General features: G+C 41.9%; 1 protein-coding gene across 1 annotated transcript; it reads left to right on the top strand.

The window, feature by feature from the left end:
* The first annotated feature begins 750 nt into the window (after window positions 1-750).
* Window positions 751-25,461, top strand: LOC311228895 (coiled-coil domain-containing protein 90B, mitochondrial-like). The gene is made up of 9 exons (XM_084314858.1): window positions 751-1,049; window positions 1,460-1,582; window positions 2,407-2,510; window positions 11,424-11,525; window positions 12,029-12,070; window positions 13,131-13,202; window positions 17,859-17,912; window positions 21,867-21,981; window positions 22,943-25,461. Exons 1-9 carry the CDS (start codon window positions 971-973, stop codon window positions 22,996-22,998), a joined length of 747 nt encoding a protein of 248 aa, XP_084170984.1. The 5' UTR covers window positions 751-970; the 3' UTR covers window positions 22,999-25,461.
* Window positions 25,462-27,953: the final 2,492 nt, after the last annotated feature.

Raw genomic sequence — 27,953 nt, 5'->3', positions numbered from 1 at the left:
TTATAGTTGAATAAATATTGGCCCGGCCGATCGGGCTTAAGGGGTACAGCCCACATTGTATTAATTGAGGCACCAGAGAATGAACAGAAGTGCATTTACAACAACATATTGAGCTGGTATGCACACATTGACATTTGTTTAAGTATTATTATGTGTCCGGCCGCAAAATAATTTGTATTTTTCATTTCAGCCTGCTTGGTCATTGAGTTTGACACCCCTGGCCTAGAGGTAAAGAGGCCGGCCATTGCCAGTAACCAAAAGGTCGCTGGTTCAATCCGGACCAGACAGGAGGGTGTATTCCAGCTGTGAGCTGGTGACTGAAGGGTGGCTGGTATTACATCTAGGGTGCCCACTGCCCACCATCCTGCCTAAGTGCCCTTGAGCAAAGCACTGAACACCAAAACTGCTCCTGGGGAGCTGCACTGCGGGCAACCCTGCATTCTGATTAAATGCATGTGTGGGGGACTGTGTGTATGTGTAACTAGGAGGCATATGCGGAAAGACACATTTCAATTGCGTTGTGTATATTGACAATACAATTATATTTGTTTTCATAATATACACTTAAATTATTATTTGACCAATTGCTCTGCTCTGTCATTGTATTGTTTGCTTTGACAATGAAATTGCAATGGGAATATTTACTTTGAAAATATTAGTCCATTTCACACCGGAAGTAGAATCCCTTAATTAAGCCGGCTTGACAACAGCGTGCTTGTTGCCTTGTTATACTGATCGAGTATGGGGAAAGAAATGTGTATTTCAATCTTGTAAAAGGGCCACTCGCTGCGTCGCTTCAGTCGTCCTGTGTGGTAAAAACAACGTTTGCACGTGTTTCCAGGCAACAATAAGAAGACAGAGTAAAGTGTGGTTTGCTAATAATGTAAACGGTAGCAGCCAACAACAACAACAACAACGTTTAAAGCCATATTAATTTATTATTGGTAGTAGTATTTGTATATGGGGCAGAATGAACGCACTGTTCCGGTCTGTCACACGGCATTGTCAATGCCACCTTCTGTACACATACCGAGGGACAAGTTGGAGGGGTAAGTTGTGTCCAACACACATGGTTTGCCTTTGGAACGGTATTCCAATGGTATTAGTTTGACCTTTGTGTGTGTGATTCTGTCTGTCTCCCTCCCTCCCTCTCGTTCTGTCTGTCTGTTTGTCCATCTGTTTGTCTCTGTATGTCATGTATGTCCCTATGCCATAAATGTCATGTATGTTGTTGTTGTGTATGTCATAAATGCCACTATGAATTGAAAATGGGGGACCCTGATGTAAACAAGACGCAAGTCTTTCTCTGGTCTGCATCCCCTTAACAATTGTGTGTATTGAGCTGTACTGTATTGTACCCATTCTGCAATCTGTTAATAAAGTTTTCATTCATTCATTCACTGTCTGTCTGTCTGTCTGTTTGTCTTTCTGTTTGTCTGTGTGTCTGTCTGTCTGACAGGTTTGCACGTCGGAGGACATGTGGCAACGTATGACATGATGAGGAAGGTGGAGCTGACGCCTCTGGAACACCGGAAACTCACCTTTGACTCCCACGCTATGGTGATAGAACTCGAGAACAGCGGTTAGTGATGAACTCCATTTAAAGGCACAATCCGTGATTTTATTGGGTGCTCGTCGTGGAGTTGTTGGGTGATTTGTTCATTCCTTCCTTGTGTGCTGTAACACTTGGTCTATGTGTCATTATTATAGTGTACGGTCAGAAATGTTTGAGTTATTACTGTATTGTACCCATTCTGCAATCTGTTAATAAAGTGTTCAATCAATCAATCAATCAATCAATCAATACATCACCATGATACATTGTACATATTGTATTGGCAAAAGTCTTGTGTACAATGTGTACCTTTTTATTACAAATACATTTAGTCATTTAGCTATCGCTTTTATCCAAAGCGACCTACAAGTTCTGTACAACAGGGCAGCAGGAAGGGTAGAACTCTTTCAGCTGAGTAACAAGTGGCTGTACTGTATACGTGCCAGTGCACGTTAAGAGGTTAAATACAATCTGACAACGAGGTCTGCATCATAATTACAAATAGTAATCTCTTAGTTCCATGATACCCAAGTTTATGAGTTGGGACAAATCACTGACCTTTCACTTTCTGACGTTCAGACAAATATACTTTTATTTTGCACATGTACCATGAGACATCATCAGAAATATGATATTGACATACATACTGAAACATCCTAAAAGTTTTATCAAGCCACCTGCATCAAGAAAGAAAGGTAGAATAATCTGTCTGAATCTGCTGCTTTGGATCTGATTGGTCCTGACTTTCTAGCAAAAATAAGATTTTAGAGATGGATGCAGCTGGATCTGTCTTGACATTATGTTTACACTTTTACAATAGTGTCTTTATACTTACTCCCCCCACCCTCCAGGTTTTGAGAAACGACAGGCTGAGATTATAGTTGCTGCGCTTGTTACCTTGACAACAGCGAACATGGACGTTGTTTACAAAGACATGGTGACAACAGCACATCAGGTAGGCCACTGAACTACATAGTGGGAATCCTAATACGCACACAACACAACACTTGTACAACTTAAACTATACTATACTTAGTTGTAAGTAGGGATGCCCCGATCGATCGGCCACCGATCGTTATCGGCCGATAATCAGTATAAATATGCGATCGGTGATGATGCTTTATTTTCGCCGATCGTCAAAACCGATCTCGCTGAGTTCTGTCTCAGACACCGGGAGCTGCACTCACTCCCACACAGTGGTGCGGCGTCTGCTCCTCCCTCCAGCCCCTCCCGCGCCCATGTAAACACGGTTCTAGTCTAGTGGGACGGGAGGACGGCGTCTCCCTTAGCTAACGTTAGCTACCGTTACAAAATGACCCAGTCAACCATTCACTTCCAGTCCAATACATGATGAGGCATTGTCTAACCGAACGGTATCTAGCCGGCCAGCTACCGATAGCTCCTGACATCAACAAACGCTCCAGCAAGTCTAGTAGAGACGTGTATGATACCTCAGCTAGCTCATGTTAGCTGACGCCAGCTCACTGTTCAAAACTAAATGTCCCACTGAACTAAATAGTTCACAGAGGCGCTGTATCAACGTTATATAGCAGATAGCTCCCGATATCAATGTTTTATAACACTCATTCGATGCGTATTCGAGCTGAGGGCATGTTGTTGAATATGATCAATAGGGCCTAGCTGCAGCTCCGGAGAATCCTGGCCGTAGCTGCAGGCTACTCGAGTATAGGGTCCAGCTGCAGCTCCGGAGAATCCTGGCCGTAGCTGGAGGCTACTAGAGTACACACAGACAGTGGAGCTTGTTGCGTGGTGGCGATGTCTCGCAGATAATACAAGTACAAGTCTAATTATATAATATATATATTTTATATATAAAAAAAAGAAAAAATTATATAAAATAAATTTGAATTTTTTTTAACACTTTGATCGCCAGGGTTAAATTCATAATTTACCATCCCTCGCCAGCCCTATTTAACATGGATAAGTTCCCCTTCTTTGCAGGGCTATAACTTTTTTAATTGTATTGCTAAATTGACATTACTATGGCCCATTCAACGTCCTATATCTATTGTTCAGGGTGTAGCAACGTTATACTTTTTCATTCACATATTCATACTAAAATACGGTCTAAAGCAGTGGTCACCAACCCGTCGATCTTGATCGACTGGTCGATCTTTGAGACTGTCCCTGTAGATCTTTCCATGAAAAAAAAAATAATTTTTTTATTTTTATTTTTTTTATCTTACCCTGAGAGTCCACATTACAGTTCTACTTTTGTTTTGATGTGAAAAGTGATGCTGCACTTAGCACTGACTGAGAAAGTACACACAGTTCTACTTTTGTTTTGATTTGAAAATGATGCTTCACTTAGCACTGACTGCACTTAGCACTGACTGCACTTAGCACTGACTGAGAAAGTAAACATTACAGTTCTACTTTTGTTTTGATGTGAAAAGTGATGCTGCACTTAGCACTGACTGAGAAAGTACACACAGTTCTACTTTTGTTTTGATTTGAAAATGATGCTTCACTTAGCACTGACTGCACTTAGCACTGACTGCACTTAGCACTGACTGAGAAAGTACACATTACAGTTCTACTTTATAAAATGCTAATTGTAAATATGTTTGTCAATGTTAATAATATGAGAAAGTCCACATTACAGTTCTACTTTTGTTCTGATGTGAAAACTGATGCTGCACTTAGCACTGACTGCACTTAGCACTGACTGAGAAAGTACACATTACAGTTCTACTTTATAAAATGCTAATTGTAAATATGTTTGTCAATGTTAATAATATGAGAAACAAGTCCACATTACAGTTCTACTTTTGTTTTGATGTGAAAAGTGATGCTGCATAAGATGACTGCACTTAGCACTGACTGAGAAAGTACATAATAGTTCTACTTTGACGTTTTAATGCTGGACCAAAGCATTGCATGTAATTAGAATACAGGCAAATAAAAGTAATTTAGTTTAAAGTACAATCTTGGCTGTCTTTTTCTTTCAACGCTTCAATAGGTAGATCTTGCCTTCACCAAAAAAAAAAAAGTGATCTTGGGCTTAAAAAGGTTGGTGACCACTGGTCTAAAGTATAAGTATGTTTTTATCGTTTTCTGCAGCTTTCTCCAGAACTTGATTTATAGCCCCAAATGCAATGAAATACAGTTTGATAGGAATCTGTGCGAGATAAAAAATTTCAACTGGACGTGCTTCTAGGAGTTACTAAGTATGATCTGATGTTGACCGGATGGGCGGGGGGTCGTTTATAATTCCGTGGCCAACGTTATATCATTCATCCAGTGTGGGCAGGGAACAAACTTAACTTTTTGACTTACCAGCCATTTGGCTGGTAGATTTTTAAAAGTACCAGCCGGGAAAAATTTCTACTAGCCAAAAATTATAAATAGCTTTTTAATATATCGCCATGTGTTATTATTACATATAATACTCTCATATGCTATTTTCAATTAATATCGTAAACAACATAAGGAATATTAGCATAATTTTGAGTGGACTGAAGGATTGAGTCAGCGTTAATAGTTTTAAATGCAAATAATCTATTGAAACATAGAAGTGGGGTCGGGACACACACACACTGTGTTTCAACTCACCACCCCCGCATCATATTGTAGTCTGTCTTCAAACTTCCACTCCTCTCGATTTTTTTTTTTGATCCACTTTTTCTCCCATTTTCTATATTTTCTCCCATCCCAATTTCGTATCATCCAATTCAACCCTCCCCTGTCACGAACGCTGTTTCTTGCCTCCCACAAGCCGGCTGCAATGTGGACTAAGTCATACATAGCACAAGTCCCCTCCGGTACTTGAGGTAACAGCAGTCGCATCTTTTCACCTGCGCAGCTCGATCTCTCAGTGGCGAGGAGTAACGCGTGGGAGGCTCACGCTGCCCCCGACACTTCCTGATTCTACTGCGCAGGCGCACCAACCGACCTGTAGGAGTCGCTGTCCACAACGCCCGATCCCCACCCATCAGTTTCCCACCCCCTAATACGGCCAATGTGTATTAGTATGAACGACCAGCTAAACTGAAAGCAATGTGGAGCGCTGGGCTCGAACAGGCGAGCCCAGCGTCTCCGCATTCGTGGCGAGCGCCTTGCCCACTACGCCACGTAGCCGCCCTCTTCTCGAAACTTTTTTATATTTGAATATCAACATTATCTGTCCATCCTCAGTAATCCTCAGTTTACTATAATATACTCCTGTCCTGAGTCCTGACAAGTGACTCCGTCGTCTTTCCAAACGCACGCACACACACACACACACAGGGAAGGGGAGAGTGCCCCCCCCCCATTTCCCTTTCCTCAGTGCTGTTCACTGTGGCTCTGCCTCGTCTGATCATCAGGATTAGCTTGTTAGCTTACGTTAACGTTGTAGTGATTGGTACATAAACGTTCATTTCGGGCGATGTGGGCATAAAGGAATGGCGACAGTGCAAAGCATGTAGCTGCATTGGACTCGTTGTGATAAGAAAAAAAACATCAGACTTATTTCGCGTCTGTAGGCGCACTGCTGTGTTAACGCTGCTGTGTTGACGCTGCTGCTCTGTTTTCAAGAAAGTGAAACACGGAGTGGGCGGATATCATATGACTCGCGGAGTTGCTAGAGGGTTTTTCAAAATAAGAGTATCATATGAACCTGAACGTTGCTAGCTGCCGGAGCCCAGATATTATGACTGGAGCTGCGCTTGGGGCGGCAATGAGACCCGCACAGGATTTTCAAAATTAGAGTATCGATATGAACTACACGCCAGATGGCGGGCAGACCTATCATTTTTTTTTTTTTTTTTTTTTTTTTTTTTTAACTTTAACCATTCCGCTGGCTCTTTTTTGCGTTTATCGCATTTACTCTGGTCAAGATTGACCGACAGAAACAGGCTGAATGGGTACAGATGGGGGGGAAGACACTCTGGGAAAGGCACGGCTGCAGTCCGGGATTCGAACTCGCTAAACCCCAGATCCGTGACGAGCACGGTTGTCCCCGGCGCCGAAATAGCGCTCGAGGTACGCGGTGAGCTACTGGAGCTCCCCAGACCTATCATTTTTACTAGCCAAACCTTAAATCTACAGGCCATTGGCACTTGGCGGGTGGTTATTTTGTTCCCTGAGTGTGGGTGATATGATCATTAGAGTAGTTAGTATCGAACACGTTGAAAAATAACGCTGGATCTTACCGTATCTTCCTCGCGCCGTTGGACGATGAGCGTGGAACTGAAATATTCCTATTATGGGATGTAGAAATATCCGATCCATTTCCAGGTTGTATAATAGTATATACGTCCAAATCATGTTGTTTATCGAGTTATTTGCAACCGATCGATGTCCAGTGTGTCAAGATGGAGTCCCGCTAACGATAGCGAGTGCCCGGACGAAATATGGGTGAGCACCACTTCATCCATACCATCTTTACCACTTCTAGGGATGCACGATATTGATTTTTTGACACCGATACCGATAACTTTATGCTCCTCAAGCCGATACCGATAACCGATATTTATTGTATTATAATACGTTTTTTAACTGTATATATATATATATATATATATATATATATATATATATATATTTTTTTTTATCAAATTTTTTTGTTTTTGTTTTAGTATTTATAAGCTCCGACGTCATCGGTACTGCTATCGGTACTCGAGAAATTATGGAGTTTTTTTTTGAGGAATTTAAACGTTGCAAACTAATCTTGTTGACAGTTGTCTGCGCTGGGAGCTCTGTGCTCTCTGCCTGCTCTGCTCTCTCCTCTCTTCCCCTCCCACACACACACACACACACTCACTCACTCACACACACACAGACACTGGTGCTGCGCTGCCGAGTAGGCTACAGACAGCTCTGCTCTCATAATGGCGGACAGAACGAAATGTTCAAAAGTCTGGGTCTATTTTACTAAAGTTGATGCTGACAACGCTCATTGCCACAAGTGCAACAAGACATTTGCCAGTAATGTATAAGCGCTGGTACTTGTCAATGTGGCTGGCGGGGAGATAACGTTAGCTCCGAGTAGAGTAATGGCTGACAATCCGGAGGTAAATAAACGAACGAGAGCTTCTGATTGGTGGTAAGAAGAAGAGGTGGGTGCAAGCCGTGGGACGTAATTGGCAGGTCGACTGTCTGTCTCCGAATGTAACGTGACTACGTCACAGCCAAGAAAGGGAGCGCTGGATTTGTGAAAAACTCCCTGTTCCTAAACCACACGCTATCAGTTTTACCACAGTACTGGCAAAACGGGAGGAGGCTATAATAAAAACAAGCGCCCTTCATCCAAATCCACCCACACCGGATTTCTTTTAACCAAAAAATGTATTATGTTATCGGAGCTATCAATAACGTTATCGAGTTTATCGGGATGACGTCATAATTGCTGATATCGGCCCGATAATTATCGTGCATCCCTAATCACTTCCTGTTTGGGCGATCCGCCGATCCGCCACCAGATGGCGCTCTTGAACCGTTGGAGAGTTGAGAGGGGCTCAACAGTACATATCATGTCTCCGGGGGAGAAATATGATTTCGATCACAGATTTTTGAAATATTGATATCAAAGACGCTGCCCAGCGTCTTCGGCAGAATGAGCATGGCGGGGAAAGACGCTGCCCAGCGTTTTTGGCGATTAAAGTGTTAATCAAAAACGATTGGTATCGGATCGGTATCGGCCGATATGGCTCACGACGATCGGTGATCGGTATCGGTGGCAAAAAACGTGATCGGGGCATCCCTAGTTGTAAGCTGTACTTAAGTGGTAATCAGTACACTTTACTGTACTTAGCTTTTTTAGCACACCGCTAAGTTGTAGTTTAAAGGAACACGCCAACGTTTTGGGAAATTAGCTTATTTGCCATCTACCCTGGAGTTAAACAAGCAGTGTGGACCCGCCGGGCAGTCTGATTTTGAATACGGAGGGCCAGTACCCCGGCACGCTGGAGGCCAGGGCATGCTCTCCATAGAGCGAGGCCCAGGGAGAGTGCTTAAGTGTGGGCCCGCTGGGCAGAGCGATGGGCCTGGAGCTCACACTCTTTCTGATTCTGACACATACCCTTTTCTTCTCTGTGCATGCATTAGGCTTAGGGAACAGCTACACCGTTAGCCTAGCTTAGCGCCATTGACTTGAAGTAGATGTGCCAGTGTAGCCTAGTTCCTAACAGTCACGAAATACACTCCAAATACAACTCCAAAACTTTCCTGCCTGTAAACATGTTGTGACCTGTGTATTTACCACATGGAGAAATAAATAATAAAATTGATGGTAATTTATAGGCCTGATATTCTATATTCTATATTCATGTCTCAAATTGCATGTGTCCGGATGGCAAAATTCAGTACTGTATCTACAGAAACCCCTTTTTGCTTAGATTTGTAGTACACTTGATCTCAAGAAGGTGCTGAATGAGCTCAGTGGCTAGGGCTTAAGATGTTAAGTATATTTTATTTTCTGTACTTAATTTAGAAATACTAAAAATATAACTTCAACATACTCAAATATCAGTTTCTAATATTATTGGTGTGATATTAATATATTTTAAATATAGAGGAAAAGTACCTCTTGTATATTTAAAATACATTAAAAGCATACAAAATAATGTTAGAAATTGTAATTTTGAACACACTTGTGCTGTATGCCTTGTCCTTCCTTCCATGTTCTTTCCCCTGTCAACTCTCACCTCCTCTCCTCTCCCTTCACATAATGTGTACTATTGTTGTCATGTTGTTCCTATGTGGTGTACCTTAAATCCTGTCATTTGTACCATGTGTGTCTGTCATGCATCTTTTTTTCCGCCTACCGCGGTCGATGAGTTTGACCAATCAGCAATTGCCAGATGTTGTCATCATTTTCACCCCCCAGAAACTTGTAAACCTAACCCTCACTTTAACCCTAATCTAACGGCAGCAGAACTCGAGAACTACTAGGAATGTCTGATCACTGAGTGTGTCTGACTCACACCTAAACGGACTACAACATATAACGTATGACTATATCACGCCATACTGTACATACCTTATGTATACTGCACCTGTGTATACTGTATACTTACATACTCGTATACATACTATATTTATTGTAATGCATAATATACTGTAACTGATAGGGCATACAGACCCTCATCTGTACCTGTACCTCCCCTCGCCACCATGCTGCTATAATGCCTGAATTCCCCCAAGGGGATCAATAAAGGAATATCTTATCTTATCTTATCTAAAATAGAGATGAAAACTAAAATGTGACTGTGTCCAGCTATTTGTGGCCCATGTCGCCATGTAATTCTTTAATAATGTGTACTGATTATGAAAGTACAAAATGTAAGATGTATTCTGAAAACATTTGAATAAGATAAGCTTATTTTAATCTGAAAACTGAGAAAAATCTAAAATGTGTCTGCATTAAACAATTTTAACACCTTGGCAGGCAGGTATTGGTAGTTTTAGCGTTACCATCTAAAGCCGAGTGTCACTATATTATATTTGGAACCGTTTGGGATAAAGACTCTTTTGTAACTGAATCTGAATCTCCCCTCCTTGAAAATTTAAAGCGTATCTCTCCGTCGCCCACAGGCTGAGTGGCAGTGCGCATGAAATATCTAGATTGGTAATTTTCTCGCTGTATCTACCGGTATCTATCATATATTTATGGAAAATGGATATAGTTTCTCAATAGTCCAGTGCGCTTCGCAGATTGGGCCGTAAGACAGACACACGCTGGTTGCGCGTAGCGGAGAATAGAGAGACGCTTGTCCCTGGTTTTATAATAAAATGACAAAGGTATAATGTTCAACAAGCATTGGAATTTGTTATTTTAATTCAATATAAAACATGTAACCTATTACTATTATTGTTATTATTATTATATCATATGCGCGGGTTGGTCGTGCACCGTATCCTGCTATGGGATGTCCCTTATTCACAGCCATATCTTCAACTGATAGTTGAGTCCATTGAATAGCCCGGTGCATATTGTAGTAGCAATTTCAACACAAAAGCCATGTGCTTTTTATGGGTGTCTGTCAACAGAAACTCTATTAGCCAACAAAACCACTCATGTGATTCTAATGTAAATGTGACTCTGCCCCCAAACTCGGATAAAAACAAAAGTTGTTACTATTTATGCCCCTTTACTGTACGCCAGCGGCCCCGCCTCCCCACACGGAGACAAACTGAGTACTACCTGCAGTGGGAAAGGAACGAAGTACCAGGTACCTAAAGCGAGTAGGGTCGAGTAGGTACTATGCAATGAAAAAGAGGCTTTAGAGCAGGGCTCTCAAACTCAATTTACCTGGGGGCCGCTGGAGGTAGAGTCTGGGTGAGGCTGGGCCGCATCAAATATTCCACACAAAAAGGGTTTCAAGTATTTATTTTTATGGAAATGTATGATTGAAACATGCAAACGTTCAAATGCACACACACTAATAAGCATTGGAGGCTTTTAACCAGGGCCGGACTGGGGAAATCATTCAGGCCAGGAAATATAGTGCAAAATATAGCCCCAGTCAGGCCACTTTTTAAGCGGGGGGTCCCCCACCAGGAGATTTTGTGTTACAAAGACTTCATTTCCTGCATTCTGGTGCCCTTTAAATGCCAGTGTTTGTGATGACATGACAACAAAAAAATCATCCAGCGGGCCGCAATTGGGCCACGAGTTTGAGACCCCTGTTAGAGTAAATATGTTCTTAAACATTCAAACTAATAATATGGAGAAAAAGAATTCTCGCAATCTGATTTTCCGACATGAGCCATTTTTTTTCAACGTTTTATGCAAACCAAGGCATGGACTGAAATTACCCTTCTGTCATACAGGCAAAATGTCAGTTGTTGAATGTTGTCACAGAGACAAGTTTTCTTGGTGAATGAAGTGTTTCTGATAGTGGTTGTTTTGGGCTCCTACCAGGAGATCGCTCTGCAGCAGATCATGGCTCACCTGGACTCCATCAGGAAAGACATGGTGATTCTGGAGAAGAGTGAGTTCGCTAACCTGCGCTCCGAGAACGTGGTACTGTACATCAATTCTTCCACACTTTCTCATCCTAGCAAACAATCTATCAATCTACCTACCTTTTCCACTGCAAATTATATCCCCAATGGAAAACTTTGTTAACATCTGCAATAAAAATATATATAAATTATCTGTTTTATCTAATAAGATAATGTTTTGATAGTGTCTGTTCACCTCATTCCAATAATTGTTATTGCCATAAATGGGATTGTCTAAATATTGATACTTGGCATCACTGTGTTGATATAATATTGGCAATTTTTTTCCCACCCCTACTGTCTTATCCGTCAGTTGGTCTGTCTGTCTTTTCTACTCCTTATTTACATTTGAATACATCATTCATTAATTTGATTGTTAACTTTAACATTCTAGTAATCTTTTTATTCTTTTAATATTTTATTTATCTATTCTACTCATCAGATACTTTGTTATACATCATTAATCAATTTGATTCTGTCCACAATAATAATAACAACACTATTATGTTTCTGGTTCTGTAGAAAATGAAGAGAGAACTGGATCAGTTGCGACAGAGGTTGATAGTGAGTTCTGTTTAGTTCTACTCTGTTCTGCTCTGCTCTGCTCTGCTCTGTTCTACTCTGTTCTGCTCTGCTCTGTTCTGTTCTACTCTGTTCTGCTCTGCTCTGTTCTGCTCTGTTCTGCTCTGCTCTGCTCTGCTCTGTTCTGTCCTGTTCTGCTCTGCTCTGCTCTGTTCTACTCTGTTCTGCTCTGCTCTGCTCTGTTCTACTCTGTTCTGCTCTGCTCTGTTCTGCTCTGTTCTGCTCTGCTCTGCTCTGCTCTGCTCTGTTCTGTCCTGTTCTGCTCTGCTCTGCTCTGTTCTACTCTGTTCTGCTCTGTTCTACTCTGTTCTGCTCTGCTCTGCTCTGTTCTGCTCTGCTCTGTTCTGTCCTGTTCTGCTCTGTTCTGCTCTGCTCTGCTCTGTTCTGCTCTGCTCTGCTCTGTTCTGCTCTGTTCTGCTCTGTTCTGCTCTGCTCTGCTCTGCTCTGTTCTGCTCTGTTCTGCTCTGCTCTGCTCTGCTCTGTTCTGTCCTGTTCTGTTCTACTCTGTTCTGCTCTGTTCTGCTCTGTTCTGCTCTGCTCTGCTCTGCTCTGTTCTGTCCTGTTCTGTTCTTCTCTGTTCTGCTCTGCTCTGTTCTGTTCTGCTCTGATCTGCTCTGATCTGCTCTACTCTGTTCTGTTCTGTTCTGTTCTGTTCTGTTCTGCTTGGTTCTGTTCTGTTTTGTTCTACTCTGTTCTTCTCTGTTCGGCTCTGTTCTGTTTTGTTCTGCTCTGTTCTGCTCGGTTCTGTTCTGTTCTGCTCTACTCTGTTCTGTTCTGCTCTACTCTGTTCTGTTCTGTTCTGTTTTGTTCTGTTCTGCTCTACTCTGTTCTGTTTTGTTCTGCTCTGTTCTGTTCTGCTCTACTCTGTTCTGTTTTGTTCTGCTCTGCTCTGCTCTGTTCTGTTCTGCTTTCTTCTGTTCTCTTCTGTTCTACTCTGTTCTGTTCTACTCTGTTCTGTTCTGCTCTGCTTTTTTCTGTTCTCTTCTGTTGTACTGAACTTAACCGGGACAAAGCATCTGACTGTGTGTGTTTGGTTCTCCAGGAGGAGAGCCGGAAGATCCGAGCAGAGGCCAAGCTAGACATTAACCTGGAGAGCAGCAGGGTGTCTGACATGGTGAGGAGCCTGTTCACATAATAATAATAATAATAATAATAATAATAATAATAATAATAATAATAATAATAATAATAATAATAATAATAATAATAATAATAATAATAATAATAATAAAGTAGACATATGCTGTCAGTGGCCGACAGCAGGTATATCCTGCAATGGCCCCTTTTGTGACCATGCCCCTAATCTGAGCAGTTCACTGCCGTGGGGCTGAACATATCAACCATTAGGGAAGCAAAATGACCATGTGTTTAGTTACTCTTTAATGTGAGGACATTTTGGCCGGTCCTCACCCCAACAAACGCTGATCGTTGGGTGAAGGAGGATAACGGCAGAGACACACTGGATGCTGAAGCGATGGGAAGTGTCTGGAGTGAACAGTAGCCTGGCTGTTCACACCAGAGGAGCAGGAGCCTGGCTGTTCACACCAGAATATCAGGAGCCTGGCTGTTCACACCAGAGGAGCAGGAGCCTGGCTGTTCACACCAGAAGAGCAGGAGCCTGGCTGTTCACACCAGAGGAGCAGGAGCCTGGCTGTTCACACCAGAGGAGCAGGAGCCTGGCTGTTCACACCAGAATATCAGGAGCCTGGCTGTTCACACCAGAGGAGCAGGAGCCTGGCTGTTCACACCAGGAGCAGGAGCCTGGCTGTTCACACCAGAATATCAGGAGCCTGGCTGTTCACACCAGAGGAGCAGGAGCCTGGCTGTTCACACCAGAGGAGCAGGAGCCTGGCTGTTCACACCAGAGGAGCAGGAGCCTGGCTGTTCACACCAGAGGAGCAGGAGCCTGGCTGTTCACCCCATTGGCTCATAGAGAAAATAGACCAGATGCTGAAACCTATTGCTGAAGAACTGGAGCTCCATGCTGCACCGTGGCCCGTCTGAACAGTACAGTCGGTTAACTTGGGCACCAGAAGGAAACTTAACTGCTCTTCCAGGCCTAAGGGTTAGCGTTAGAATTAAGAGTTACTGGTTAGGGTTAGGGTCAGGCATATAGCGAGTATGGTTAAGGAATAGGAAATGTACTGTAATTCAATACAATGCCCTCACAAGTATAGTGTGTGTGTGTGTGTGTGTGCAATGTGCACATGCTCTCCAATTCTATCGTCAATCAATATATTTCTTGTAAATTATTAGTTCCGTCATGTACCCACACTTCCTGCTAGTTTGCCACACAACTAACTTTTATGTAAAGTAATAATTTGGATGCACCTTCAAGTATGGTTATGTGCTTTTTACAGTGGCCCCATTAACACTTTGATTACCAGCCATGCGGTGCGCCTTACCCCCCTTGAATGCCACCACTCACCCAAGTTTCAGGAAAATATAAAGATTCTGTGATAAACGCCCTTTACTGGAATATTCTGGAATACACAAAAAACGTTGTAATTTTTCGGCCTATTTATGAATCGTTTTCAAATAAACGCTAGATTATTGATAGTATATGTGTACGTATGCATGCTATATAAGCGGGCTGAAAAATCGAATATCTTATTTCCTGATCAGCACACGCGCACACATATGGCACACGCTGATATCTGTGAAAAAAACTCTGATTATCCTAAAACTGGTAAAATAGATTCCTTACCTCAAATCAGATGTTCTCAGATGAGCTCAGTGGTACACAGGTTGAAGAAACATGGCTTGGATTCAAAACCAAATTCACAGCAATACTCAACAACATGGCACCGATAAGAACCACCAGGGTTAAAAATCGCGCTGAGGCATGGATGCACACTGAAATACTGGCCGCTATGAAAACCAGAGACAAAAAATGCTCTGAACTTCATAAAAGTCAGACAAAGCTTTCCAAAAGCTCAAACAGTGAACTCCAAGCCCACGTGGTTGAACTAAAAATCCAAAGAAACAGACTAAGAAATGACGTAAACACCATGATCAGAACCGCAAAAAGAAATTTCATCAACGACAAAACTGAGGAAAACAAAAACAAACCCCGCGAACTTTGGAAATTACTCAATAATCAACTAGGCTGCAGTAAAAAACTTAAAACCAGATTCTCAAACATAAACATAAAGACGGACAACACGCTCATCACAGACAAGCTGGATGTAGCCAATTACTTAAACATCTTCTTCACAAACATAGCCACAACACTGGTAAACAAACTACCCTCCCACTCAGGGCATTATGGGGTAGAACACATAGTAGCATACTACAAAAACCTAGGGGTCCACAAAGACGACTTCAAACTTGAAATGGTAACAACCGATGAGGTACTCAAAAAATTGAGCGCCCTCCAACCTAACAAGGCCACTGGCCATGACAACATCCCCTCCAAATTCCTCAGAGACGCAGCAGCCGCCATCACCCCAGTCATCACACACATAATAAACCTCTCTATAAAACAGGGGCACGTCCCCAAGGACTTCAAAATTGCGAGAGTGACCCCTCTACACAAAAAGGGCAGCAAATTAGACCCAGGCAACTACCGCCCTGTTTCTATTCTTACCTCCATCTCGAAAGTCATGGAGAAAATAGTCTACGAACAGGTCGAAAAGTACCTGGCGGAAAAAAACCTAATCTACGAATTCCAATCTGGCTTCAGAACGTCCCACTCCACTGACACATGCCTCCTCTATTTGAACGACCACATCAAACAAGAGGTGGACGCTGGCAAATACTGCGGCATGGTCATGCTGGACCTACAAAAGGCCTTCGACACTGTCAATCACTCCATTCTAATGGACAAGCTAAAAGCAATTGGTTTTGATAGCCTATCAGTGAGCTGGATGCAATCCTACCTGGAGGGGAGAGAACAGATGGTAGAGGTAAACGGTACTCTATCCCCCCCCCTCACAGTGAGCTGTGGTGTTCCACAAGGAAGCATACTAGGACCGCTACTCTTCCTAATTTATGCAAATGACATGTCGTCAGCCTGTGACTGCAACTTGTTCCTGTTTGCGGACGACTCAGCCCTGCTGGTCTCTGACAAGAACAAATTGCAGGTTGAAAAAACCCTCAGCACGGAACTAGGCAAAATCTGCATATGGCTCGCTGATAACAAACTATCATTACACATGGGCAAAACAGAGTCCATTCTCTTCGGTTCAAATAACAAACTCAGCAAGACCGACGGCTTCTCAGTTACAGTGGGTGACAATATTGTCACAAGGAAAGACGAAATTACCTACCTGGGTTCCATCCTAGAGGCAAATCTTTCCTGTGACAAAATGGCATCCAATGTAATAAAAAAAGTCAACCAACGAACTAGATTCTTGTACCGGATCTCCTCTCTGGTAAACAAGAATACCCTGAGGACTCTGGCAGGAGCACTCATTCAAGGGTACTATGACTATGCGTGCACCTCATGGTACCAAAGCACCTCAAAGGCGCTTAAAACAAAATTACAAACATCACAAAACAAACTGGTCAGACTACTACTTGACCTGAACCCCAGAACCCACCTCACCCCTGCCCACTTTGCCAACCTAGGATGGCTTAGAGTAGACGACAAGAGTACAGCAACTTGCAATGGGCCTGGTCTACAAGATACACTATACGACCGGGGTGCCCATGTACATGTCAAAATACTTCCCAAAGGTCAGTGAATACCACAACCACTACACCAGAGGAAGCTCAACAAATCATGTTAAACCCAGATTCGGCTCAAACAAGGGACTAAACACGTTTCGCAATTATGCCACAACAATGTGGAACGCCCTACCCAAAGCTGTAAAGGAATGTGAATCCCTGCCCACATTCAAAACCGCCCTTAAAGAGCACCTACGGGAGGCTGCAATTCGAAACTGGCCACCGTAAATGCCCAAAACCCCCACCACCTCCTAATAGACAGTCTCCTCCCCACCGCATGTATATATTCCCTCCCCGCCGTATGTATATTCCCCTCCCACCCACCCACCCCCTCCTAATGTACAGTCCCCTCCCCATCATATGTATATACTCTGTCAGGATCTAGGGGTAACAGTACTGTATATTTGAATACCGCCTATGTCACAAATGTATCAGTACTAAATACCTATATGTCCCTATGCCATAAATGTCATGTATGTTATGTATGTCATAAATGTCTATATGAATTGAAAATGGGGGACCCTGATGGAAACAAGACAAACGTCTTTCTCAGGTCTGCATCCCCTTAACAATTGTATGTATTGAGCCGTACTGTATTGTACCCATTCTGCAATCTGTTAAATAAAGTTTTCATTCATTCATTCATTCATGTTCTCCAAAAAGATTCTTCCAATTCCTGATCGCCATTCCAAATATCGATCGCGTTTATTGATCCAACGCTGGATACTGGAAATATGTATTCCACGCTGTTTTGGGGCTCGGAAATGAGAGTTTGCAGCACTAACGTGAGACTAGATTGATGAAATATGAATTCAAATCGATAATAAAAAAATAACGATTAAAAACGAGATCTCTCGTCGGCTGGCACTCAACGGTTGGCATGAACTAACGATAAATCTCGTCGCTGGCACTCAATGTGTTAACCTTACATTAGTGTTGTGGCTAACTAAGGAGGAGCTGGGTATCCAGTATGAAGAACAGCATGAATTGTGCTGGGAAAGGACTCTACTATCCTGAACTTACCCTTTAATCATTATTTGTGCCACTAGAGTAGAGCTACCATCAACTCTACTGTGTTCTCTGTGTGTTTCCCCTTCAGTTTACCGAACAGGAGAAGAAGCTGATGGAGGCCAGCACTGACTTCCACAGTAAGGTAACCATCTGTCCTACTACCATGCTATACTACTGATACTATACTATTCTACTGATGCTATACTATACTGTACTATACTGTATTTGGCAAACAAGCATGGTATAAGCTAGGGGGGGGAAGGGTTCACAAAATCCACGGTTCGGTTCGTATCATGCAAAAACTGAAAGAATGAGGCAGTTTGACATCAGGCACATCATTTTGACAGTGACCGGTTAGAGCTAGGGGATATTTTGGTACAGCAAGAGGGGAGGCATTGCTGATTTAAACATGCTTCTCGTTTATTTGGTAAAAAAAAAGGTTTACAGCAGTTTGCCTTAAATAATAGGTCATGTGCATTATAAATGGCTTTTTCCAGTGTTTAGCATTGTTTTATAGCAATATGGGGTTAGTATCAATGGGTCTGTGTCTCTAATTACCATATTGGCGGATTGCTCTAATTCAGTTGAGACAATTTCCGCCTCCAAGTCATTCTGATTTGACTCGCAAGGTGACGTAGCAAGGAGCTGATGGAGCTGATTGTGATCTGATTGGCTCTGTGGTTGTAGCGCATAGTGTAACCCGACACTTCCTCAAACAGGTTTTGACAGAGAGGCAGAGAACAAGCGAGAGAGAGAGAGGGAGAGAGAGATAGAGAGAGGGAGGGAGAGAGAGGCATAGTGTAACCCGACACTTCCTCAAACAGGGTTTGACAGAGGCAGAGAACAAGCGAGCGAGAGAGAGGGAGAGGGAGAGAGAGAGTCAGAGAGGGACCGGACCGCACGTCTTCTCTCACACACACACACGGAGCATTTACACAGGTTTTTTTTTATGTTACTTGTCCTTTCGGACAAGTTATGTTTTTGTAGATAATTTATTTATAAAAAAAATTTATTGGGTTTTTACTACCGGGCAGTCCGGTAGAGAGAGAGAGAGGAGGAATGGGAGACAGAGCAGGGGAAGACATTCGGCAAAGAACGCCGGGTCCGGGAATCGAACCCTGGTCAGCCGTGTTGCGACGCAGCTCATTACATGGTTCGCCACTTGGGCGCCTCGCATGCTCCGTGCCTCTGTGTGTCCCTCTCTATCTCTCTCTCGCAGTCGGGAGCACTAGCATATCACTGTAATATCATAGCACATGCTCCCACGCGCACGCCCGTATTCCGATCCGTACAATAATAATCACAGAGGTATATATTGTCATTTGAAACAAGTTACCAATGCATTGTCCCGTGGGATTATGCCCCCTGCAGCGAAATTAATTAGTATCCCCCTCCCCTATCTCTATCTCTCTCTGTGCCAGTCGCAGACTGTGTGGATGACTGTCACTCAAAGTGCTTATGGGCGGAGCCAGGCCAACACAGCCTGAAATCCAAAGGGAGAACATTTTTGGTTTTGAGTACTTGATTAGAAATATAAAACAATGCATTTTTTTGATTTTCTTTTTTTTACAGATGTGTTCAATAGACTCACAGGAAGTGTGTAAAGTTGCCCAAATAGTGCAAGGAATAGCAATGCATGTCACCTTTAAATAATGTTTGGCACACAAAGACCGAACTGACTGAAAAATATAGGCTACATTTGTATTAACAAAATAATTAAACCTTTCTATTGTTGTGGCCACATTATAGACAAAGGCCATCAACATAAAGTATGCATATGCTCAACCAGCCCCTCTCCAGTTTCCATTCTGTCACTGCTTGTGTCAGTGCTTCAGAGAGATGCTAACTTGTATGGCTCTCATAAAGGGGGCGGGTCTGTAAAACAGAGCTTTTCATCTCCCACTCCGGAGAAATGTAGTGGGCAGTCACATTTAAGTAACTTTCAGTAGCCCTGGAGGTCCATCCATCTGTAGTAAGAGCTACGGAAGCTGTGTTGGACAATTCTTTGACAATTCCGCGTTGTGTCTCTTCGCCGAGAGGGGATATTAAACCTCTGCTCGAGTACTTTAATCACATGCTGAAATCCTGCATCCTCCACGACTGCTTAACACATCCACCGCCGGAAACGGCTTACGACGTGTTTCAATTTCATGCGAATTCTGCCATTCCACGGCGTACGGCGCTATTGAGATCATATTTCATTTTTTCGCCATGTTATTCATAATTCCCTCACGGAGCCTGGTCTGATGCAGTGGGAGCCTGCACAACTCTGCAACGCTTCAATACTGCCGCCTGGTGGATGATCGGCGAGTTGCAACCGGAAATGGATCTCTTGTGATCTCGGTGCACCGGGGAAATGCGTCCGGCACTCACATATTGTTGCGGGCCTGTAGACACACATCGTGTATATGGATCGCTGCCATAACTCAATAATCGAGATGATTTGGGCGTTTATTATTATTATTATACAAACCGGAAATGGATCGAGTCGATCGCGTCAAATAAGTGGGATCTTTTTGCTCCAGTCTCATCTGCCAACGGTAAGAGGACGCTGACGTCATTTAAGGCGATTGTACATTTCTTTGTTTACAAACCAACTGATCAATAAATCAACCCATACTACATAAAGCATTTACTGACGATCACGGACTTATAAACTACCCCCCCCCCCCCCGTTCATCCGCGCATGATGAGTCATAACGTTTAGGATCGTATTCAGTTGGATTTTTTAATATAGCCTGTATCACGAATAAACTGCAATCCATAAACTATATTATGCGTTTAGGCCTATAACTAGCGTTCTAGGAATTACTGCAGAAAACGATAAAAACATATTTATATTCTAGACTGTATTTTCGTATGAATGTTTGAATGAAAAAGTATAACGTTCTTACATCCTGAACGATAGATAATCGATGTTGATTGGGCCATAGTAATGTCAATTTAGCAATACAATTTAAAAAGTTATAGCCCTGCAAAGAAGGTAAACATCTCCATAGGCTTAGACTGGTGGCAGTGATCATACATTGATGGATAGAAGCGTGGCAGGGAATGTGTTAAGGCTGCATATCTTTAGCTATATTACGTTGCCATTGACTGAAGGAAGGCTCGTTGTCTTGTCAATGTAACATAATAAGGAGATGGTAGCCAAAGTAACCAACAAAAGATATTTAATTAATAGTTACCATGGTTTTTGTGTAATCAGAAAGTAACATAAAATAATGACAAACAAAACACAGAACTGTACAGACAGGATCAGCAGCTCACACAGGGAAGACCAGGACAGTTATACACGAGGGGATGACGAGACAAGACACACCTGGGTTGATTACAAATGGATACACCTGGGAGAAAAACGATAAGGACTACAAGACCATAACACATCACACACTGGGAACACCTGATCAGGGTACAGACAAACCCCCACACGTAACAAGCTATAAAAAAAAAAACAGTGCCTTCGTTATGGCTTTTCCCCTGTCTGACCTGAGTGACTGTTTAAATGCTGCAGGGAGGAGTTGTTGTTGTTCTTTCTTACCCGACTCTCTCTTCCTTGCGCTGTCGATGGACACACTAGGGTGATATCGGTGACAACATATTGGAAGTGTTGCCGCTAGCATAAGCAACACGTGCTGCACAATGCCTGCACACAGTCACAGTTTTATCAACTACTTTCTTACCGTCGTCATCATATGTAATACTAAAACCGTAGTGCTCCCACACAGCAGAACAAGACATGCTTTCTGCTGCAGCCGGCACTTCACCTCTCCCGCCTCTGTGCCAAATGAAGCACCCCCTGAACCGAACAATAGACACATGCCCCGAACCGTGGAGGTCGTACCGATGTACGGTTCGAATGCGTACCGTTCCACCCCTGGTATAAGAGCAATAATCAATTTGTAAGTGTGTGTTAAATGGTTCTTCGCCTCCGCACCGTGCCATAAGACCGTTTGACGTTCACCTTCTTGTTGATTGTCCCTTAAGTATACACTTTATTCTTTTTGGACACTTTATCACTGCCAATACCAATTCATTACTTTTACTGAAAAGTATAAAAACAATTTTGCTCACTATCGGTGACAAAATGGTCTTTCAGAAAGCAGACAATGAGCACGACTCCATGGAGACCAATAAGAAGATTGACCTGCAGGTGGCCTCCCTGAAGACGATTCTGGAGTCCCTCAAGCTGGAGACCATTCGCTACCTCGCAGGTACAGTACTCTCCTGACATGTCAGACCGTTCACTACCTCGCAGGTACAGTACTCTCCTACCATGTCAGACCGTTCACTACCTCGCAGGTACAGTACTCTCCTGACATGTCAGACCGTTCACTACCTCGCAGGTACAGTACTCTCCTACCATGTCAGACCGTTCACTACCTCGCAGGTACAGTACTCTCCTGACATGTCAGACCGTTCACTACCTCGCAGGTACAGTACTCTCCTACCATGTCAGACCGTTCACTACCTCGCAGGTACAGTACTCTCCTGACATGGCAGACCGTTCACTACCTCGCAGGTACAGTACTCTCCTGACATGGCAGACCGTTCACTACCTCGCAGGTACAGTACTCTCCTACCATGTCAGACCGTTCACTACCTCGCAGGTACAGTACTCTCCTGACACAGGAGACTCATGGAAGGCAGATAGTCTATCCTGACACATCAGACTCATGGAAGGCAGATAGTCTATCCTGACGCATCAGACTCATGGAAGGCAGGTAGTCTATCCTGACACGTCAGACTCATGGAAGGCAGTTATTCTATCCTGACACGTCAGACTCATGGAAGGCAGGTAGTCTATCCTGACACGTCAGACTCATGGAAGGCAGGTAGTCTATCCTGACACGTCAGACTCATGGAAGGCAGGTAGTCTATCCTGACACGTCAGACTCATGGAAGGCAGTTATTCTATCCTGACACGTCAGACTCATGGAAGGCAGGTAGTCTATCCTGACACGTCAGACTCATGGAAGGCAGGTAGTCTATCCTGACACGTCAGACTCATGGAAGGCAGGTAGTCTATCCTGAAACATCAGACCCATGGAAGGCAGGTAGTCTATCCTGACACGTCAGACTCATGGAAGGCAGGTAGTCTATCCTGAAACATCAGACCCATGGAAGTCAGTCTTTTCTTTATGCCTCCCTCTCTTTTCTTTCCCTCTCCCCTAGCATCCGTTTTCGCCTGCCTGGCCATCGCCCTTGGGTTTTATCGTTTGTGGAAGTGATGGCACTGACACCCAGAGGGCTTGCCAAGCAAACCCTTGTGGCCTTTAGAGGGGAAGACGGATAAAGAATGACCACGACTGCTCATCAGGCTCTGATCTTTTGTTAAGGTGCTGGAAGAATCGACTAGTTCAAACGGAATGAAAGAGATGTAGTTCCATGCAGTACTCCACTTCAATCGTGTTAGCTTTCGGTTCGTATTAGAGCCTGACCGATACTGGATTTTTAGGGACGATTCCGCTATTTGAGAGTAAAATATTTTGGTATCGATATATCAGCTGATATATCTGATATATCTGATATATCTGATATATATATATATATATATATATATATGAAGTCGCACACCTTACTTACCATCTGTAAAGAATCTTTTTTTAAATAAAAAAAAAAATTTGCTGAATTATATTTGAGCTGGAATGTTCTATGTTCTAATATATATCTAAATAAAATAGCATAATCTTTATGATGAATCAAATGATCAAAAGATGAATTTATCTATATAATTATGTAGTAGTCATTTTTGTAATAATTTTTCTCTGTGTGGGGAAATCTTTTTTATTCAACGAGGAATACCATTTCATGGAATTTAGTAAATTGGTTTGACACAGGTCGTTTGTGGTTTTGAGTTAAAAAAAAAATTAGGTGAATACTGCACACTTAAAGCTGCTAGGACCATGTAGACACTCAACCACGTTCAAATTACATGCAATAAGATCCGAATTGAAATGAGGACTACAGTATGTAGACTCAACCATGTACACATTACATTCAATGTCATCTATAGCACTTCTTTACGGCTTTTCCATTGTGATTTAGAACTGCACCCCAAATGGGGAGAATGCCAACTTCACAGCCTACAAGATAGAATCAGACTTCGCCACTCTATTGCTATAATAATAATATGAGCCATTTTACCTTTTCAGATGAGAAATGTTTTTAAACAGTGGGTTGAGTATTGTTTACTTTCCTACATTTGAATGAATTTTAATCTCAAAGTTAGTAGAAGTTGTAGATCGGGTAGTTTCCAGTAGCAGGCATTAAAGCACTCCGTCTTGAGACTGATTTCCGTCAATTTGATTCGGAGTCGTGACGGATTTTTTTTCAATTGGCTACCTGGTATAATATGATTTGTAGATGCATACAGATTGAAACTAAATTGAGCCAATCAGAGGCGTCAAATATCATGAAAAAGGGGAACAAATGTTCTACTGCGGCCGCACCAAGCAGAGTCATTGGCGAGCAATAATGGCAGAACGCACGCAGCGACTTGAAAGACCGGATTGCGCTAATAGTTCGTCGTTGGAAATGTATAATAATCGCAAGATACATTCAGACAGTGTTCGATCTAAATAAATGGATTTATGGACACATTTATGCCCGGATCACAAAGCTTATTGAAGGGTTAGCGGCGGCGCAACGGCTCTACCGGAGTCAGTCAGCCTGTTATATGAAAATGTAATTGTGCTGTCAGACCCTGATACGGGTTGTCTTTCTTTTTCTTTTAGCTAACGCTATTAAATATAAATATACAGTGGAGGTTAAAACAAAAAAGTTCAGTCGGGAGATGTTTTGACGGAGATGACGCACCCCCGCGGGAATCGACTTTACCATAAATCATAGGCTGATATACGCTACATTCTCTTTAAACATATAAATGTTACAGGACAAAAGTAATAGATTTAATCACTTTTATTCTTTTAAACTTGGTCTGACCGACCTTCAGCATACATAGACCATGAACAGGCAGTAGATCCAGTAGTAGAAACGCATGTCAGAAAACACGAGTGCTCCTATTGTCCTAAATGTTACGGGACAGTTTTAAAATGCTATTGTTTTACTGTATTTGCCCTATACACAATACATAATTTCAACTATACACGATACATAATTTCAACTATACACAATACATAATTTCAACTATAGACAATACATAATTTCAACTATACACCATACATAATTTCAACTATAGACAATACATAATTTGAACTATACATAATTTGAACTATACACAATACATAATTTGAACTATAGACAATACATAATTTGAACTATACACTAATACATAATTTGAACTATACACATTACATAATTTGAACTACACATAATTTGAACTATACACAATACGTAATTTGATCTACGGTATATACAATACTGAATTTGAACTATACTGAAAACGCATGTCAGAAAACACATATCCTGCATTATGCCTCCTCCACTCCTGGAGTCAGAGCCACTACACCTGCTTTTTTTTTTTTTTTGTAAAATCGCATTATGTATTCAGAAAGCGGTTTCCCTTGTTTAGTTAGTTGTTTAGTTAGTTGTTCAAGTCATACGCTTGTTCAACTTCAGTTAATACAAACGTGCACTGAAAAGTTACAGTATGTAGATTTGTTTATTGTTTATTCAAGTCATAAGCTTGTTCAGTTGTCAAAATGTAAATAAAAATGTGCACTGAAAAGTTACAGTATGTAGATTTGTTTATTTGTATGACAAAGTCAGTCAACCCTTGCAATCAGTTTAATTTAATTAATTGAAAACAGCATTACGTAAAAGCAAACTGGCAATAGAAAAGATGTTCAAAATGATTTAGTTCACTTAAAATGCTATATATAGTGGAGGTTAAAATAAGAATATGACTTGGCCTGAAAAAAAAAGATTTCTTTTTGCTTTAATCCCTGCAGTAGGTGCTTCTAATTATTTGATTTGATTATACTACTGTGAGTTCATTGGCTGGTAAAAAAAATATTATTCTAAATACATTTGTGTCTCTCCTGCCCCCTAATGTCTCAATAATGTAAAACTCTGTTGATTAATTGAAAAATATGAAGTAGATGATTTTTTACAATGATCATGGTACATTTCTGTCTCAGGACTGATTGCGCTACTATAATACAAAGTTAAATTTGACGAGCCCAGACAAACATTTTACAAGCCTATGAATTCAGTTTCTCATTTATTGTCTGGTGAGCAGCTCATGCTCTGAATTTTGAATTCAAACAAATTAATTATTCTATCTGGAGGAGTGCTGCCATCTACATTGCTTGAAGGTATTTCTCATATATCATGGCTTTTATAAAGCTTTCACATGTATTTTATACCAGTCATTGCTGGTAATCATGCAACAAATGTATATTGTCATTATATCACATGAAGATTTAAGAATATTTACAAATTTTTTTATATATTATTGTACAGTTTGGTAAGCGCTGTATTAATGAATGATGATCATTTTTAGTTGGGAGTGTGTTTTACTTCTTTTAAATTTTTTTAAAGCAGTTGTATTCTTTTGAAATCCTCATCTTGTCTCACTAAACAATTCAAACAACGTTGAAACAACCAACGTTAGAAAAACATTAATTAAAGATGTTTTGGGCTGTTTGGATGCCCTGGCACAAAGGTCCATAGACTGCTAATGGACATCAAAATTTGCCTGTCCTTTGTGGCTATGTGATATTAGGCTATTACAGAGACTACTTGGTCAACTTGGTATTCTTCGTGTCGGGGAGAGCATTCAGGTTCATCTGTGCTGTGCCTGGCTCTTTTGACCAGTCAAATGTCAGACCAATAAAATATGATCAAACGGTTAATAAACATTCAAGAGTTTGCATATCCTGGACAAGGACTTACAGTTGTGCACTTTGGGCAATAAACTACCAACATTCCCAAGTTTCACATGTTTATATTTGACCCACTTCCTATTCTCTTTGGCATCACCACTTCAGTAGGTGTGTGAACTGTAGTAAAGGTCAAAGGGCATGGACTCCTGATCTGTATCACGGTACAACCTTTAAACTAGTCTTGTGGACATTGCACATGCACAATACCGTATGCACTGCACTCTCTGCAAGGCTAAACTTTGGCACGTTTATAAATGTTTCAGGAAAGTGTTTAGTGTTTAGAATTTAAAACATGTTTTAATGTCTGTCAACTTAACCCTGCAGTGTACTTTAGAATTTGCTATGCGAGTCGTGACAACATATTTAGTTTATTCTAAAATAAAGTTTGGACCCTGTGTTTTCTGTGGGGTAGTGTAACATCAACTTGTCAGCATGAAAGTAACCCCACCAGGATAGTTTAGCAAGTAGCTAATCAGACGTTGTCGCTGTTGGGATTTACTCCACACCCATTTATTATTAAAAACATAAAGTTAGACCTATGACCATACGATGCCTGGTCATACAGCATTTATTCAATGTACATATATCAACAAATAGTTTTACAGACACAAGCCATATCATTACTGGAGAACTAGAAGTTACCGCTGCTGTCGGACGGCAGGTAGACAGGAAGTGAAGTGAGTCACTGGCTCAAGTTAAATGAAATGAAACCTATTGCTACATCAGGTACAAACAATGGCATGCCACTTAGTGACTAAACATGGCACTGCAACTAAATAATAACCAAAATATAATAGGCACATTTGGGATAATCTAATTTAATCTACACACAACCACATAGATTACCACAAAGAAACTGATGCAAATGTCTTTATTGGAAAGTAGCAGTTAAGAAAATCTACAGAATAAATCATCATAGAAGATCATTCTCATTCAATACAATCGCCAATGGAAAAACAACAATTTAAAGTTTAGACATTATTATAAATGTATCCCCTAGTAAAATATTTTATTAGAATCTGATGTGATTGTTTACAGCATATGTCTCGTAATTGTATCACCTGAGGGGTCCTGGGTGGGGGGGGGGGTCTTATAGAGGTGTCCTTGGGTGGGGGTGTTATAGCGAGGTCCTTGGGTGGGGGCGTTGCATAGAGGGGTCCTTGGGTGGGGGGTGTTATAGAGAGTCCTGGGGTGGGGGGTGTTATAGAGATGTCCTGGGTGGGGGTGTTATAGAGCGGTCCTTGGGTGGGGGTGTTATAGAGCGGTCCTTGGGTGGGGGTGTTATAGAGATGTCCTGGGTGGGGGTGTTATAGAGCGGTCCTGGGGTGGGGGTGTTA

This window comes from Notolepis coatsorum, assembly GCF_963971535.1.
Source record: "Notolepis coatsorum genome assembly, chromosome: 1".
In the NCBI taxonomy this organism is placed as follows: Eukaryota; Metazoa; Chordata; class Actinopteri; order Aulopiformes; family Paralepididae; genus Notolepis; species Notolepis coatsorum.
The sequence above is the reverse complement of the archived record's forward strand: the minus strand, read 5'-3'. Positions and strand labels throughout refer to the sequence as shown.

Bases quoted from the DNA above. Each gene is read 5' to 3' on its own strand.
- LOC311228895 (XM_084314858.1), top strand. From the start codon at position 971: ATGAACGCACTGTTCCGGTCTGTCACACGGCATTGTCAATGCCACCTT. The intron at 1,583-2,406 runs GTTAGTGATGAA...CCCACCCTCCAG, and splicing joins GATAGAACTCGAGAACAGCG to GTTTTGAGAAACGACAGGCT. The intron at 2,511-11,423 runs GTAGGCCACTGA...GGCTCCTACCAG, and splicing joins TGGTGACAACAGCACATCAG to GAGATCGCTCTGCAGCAGAT.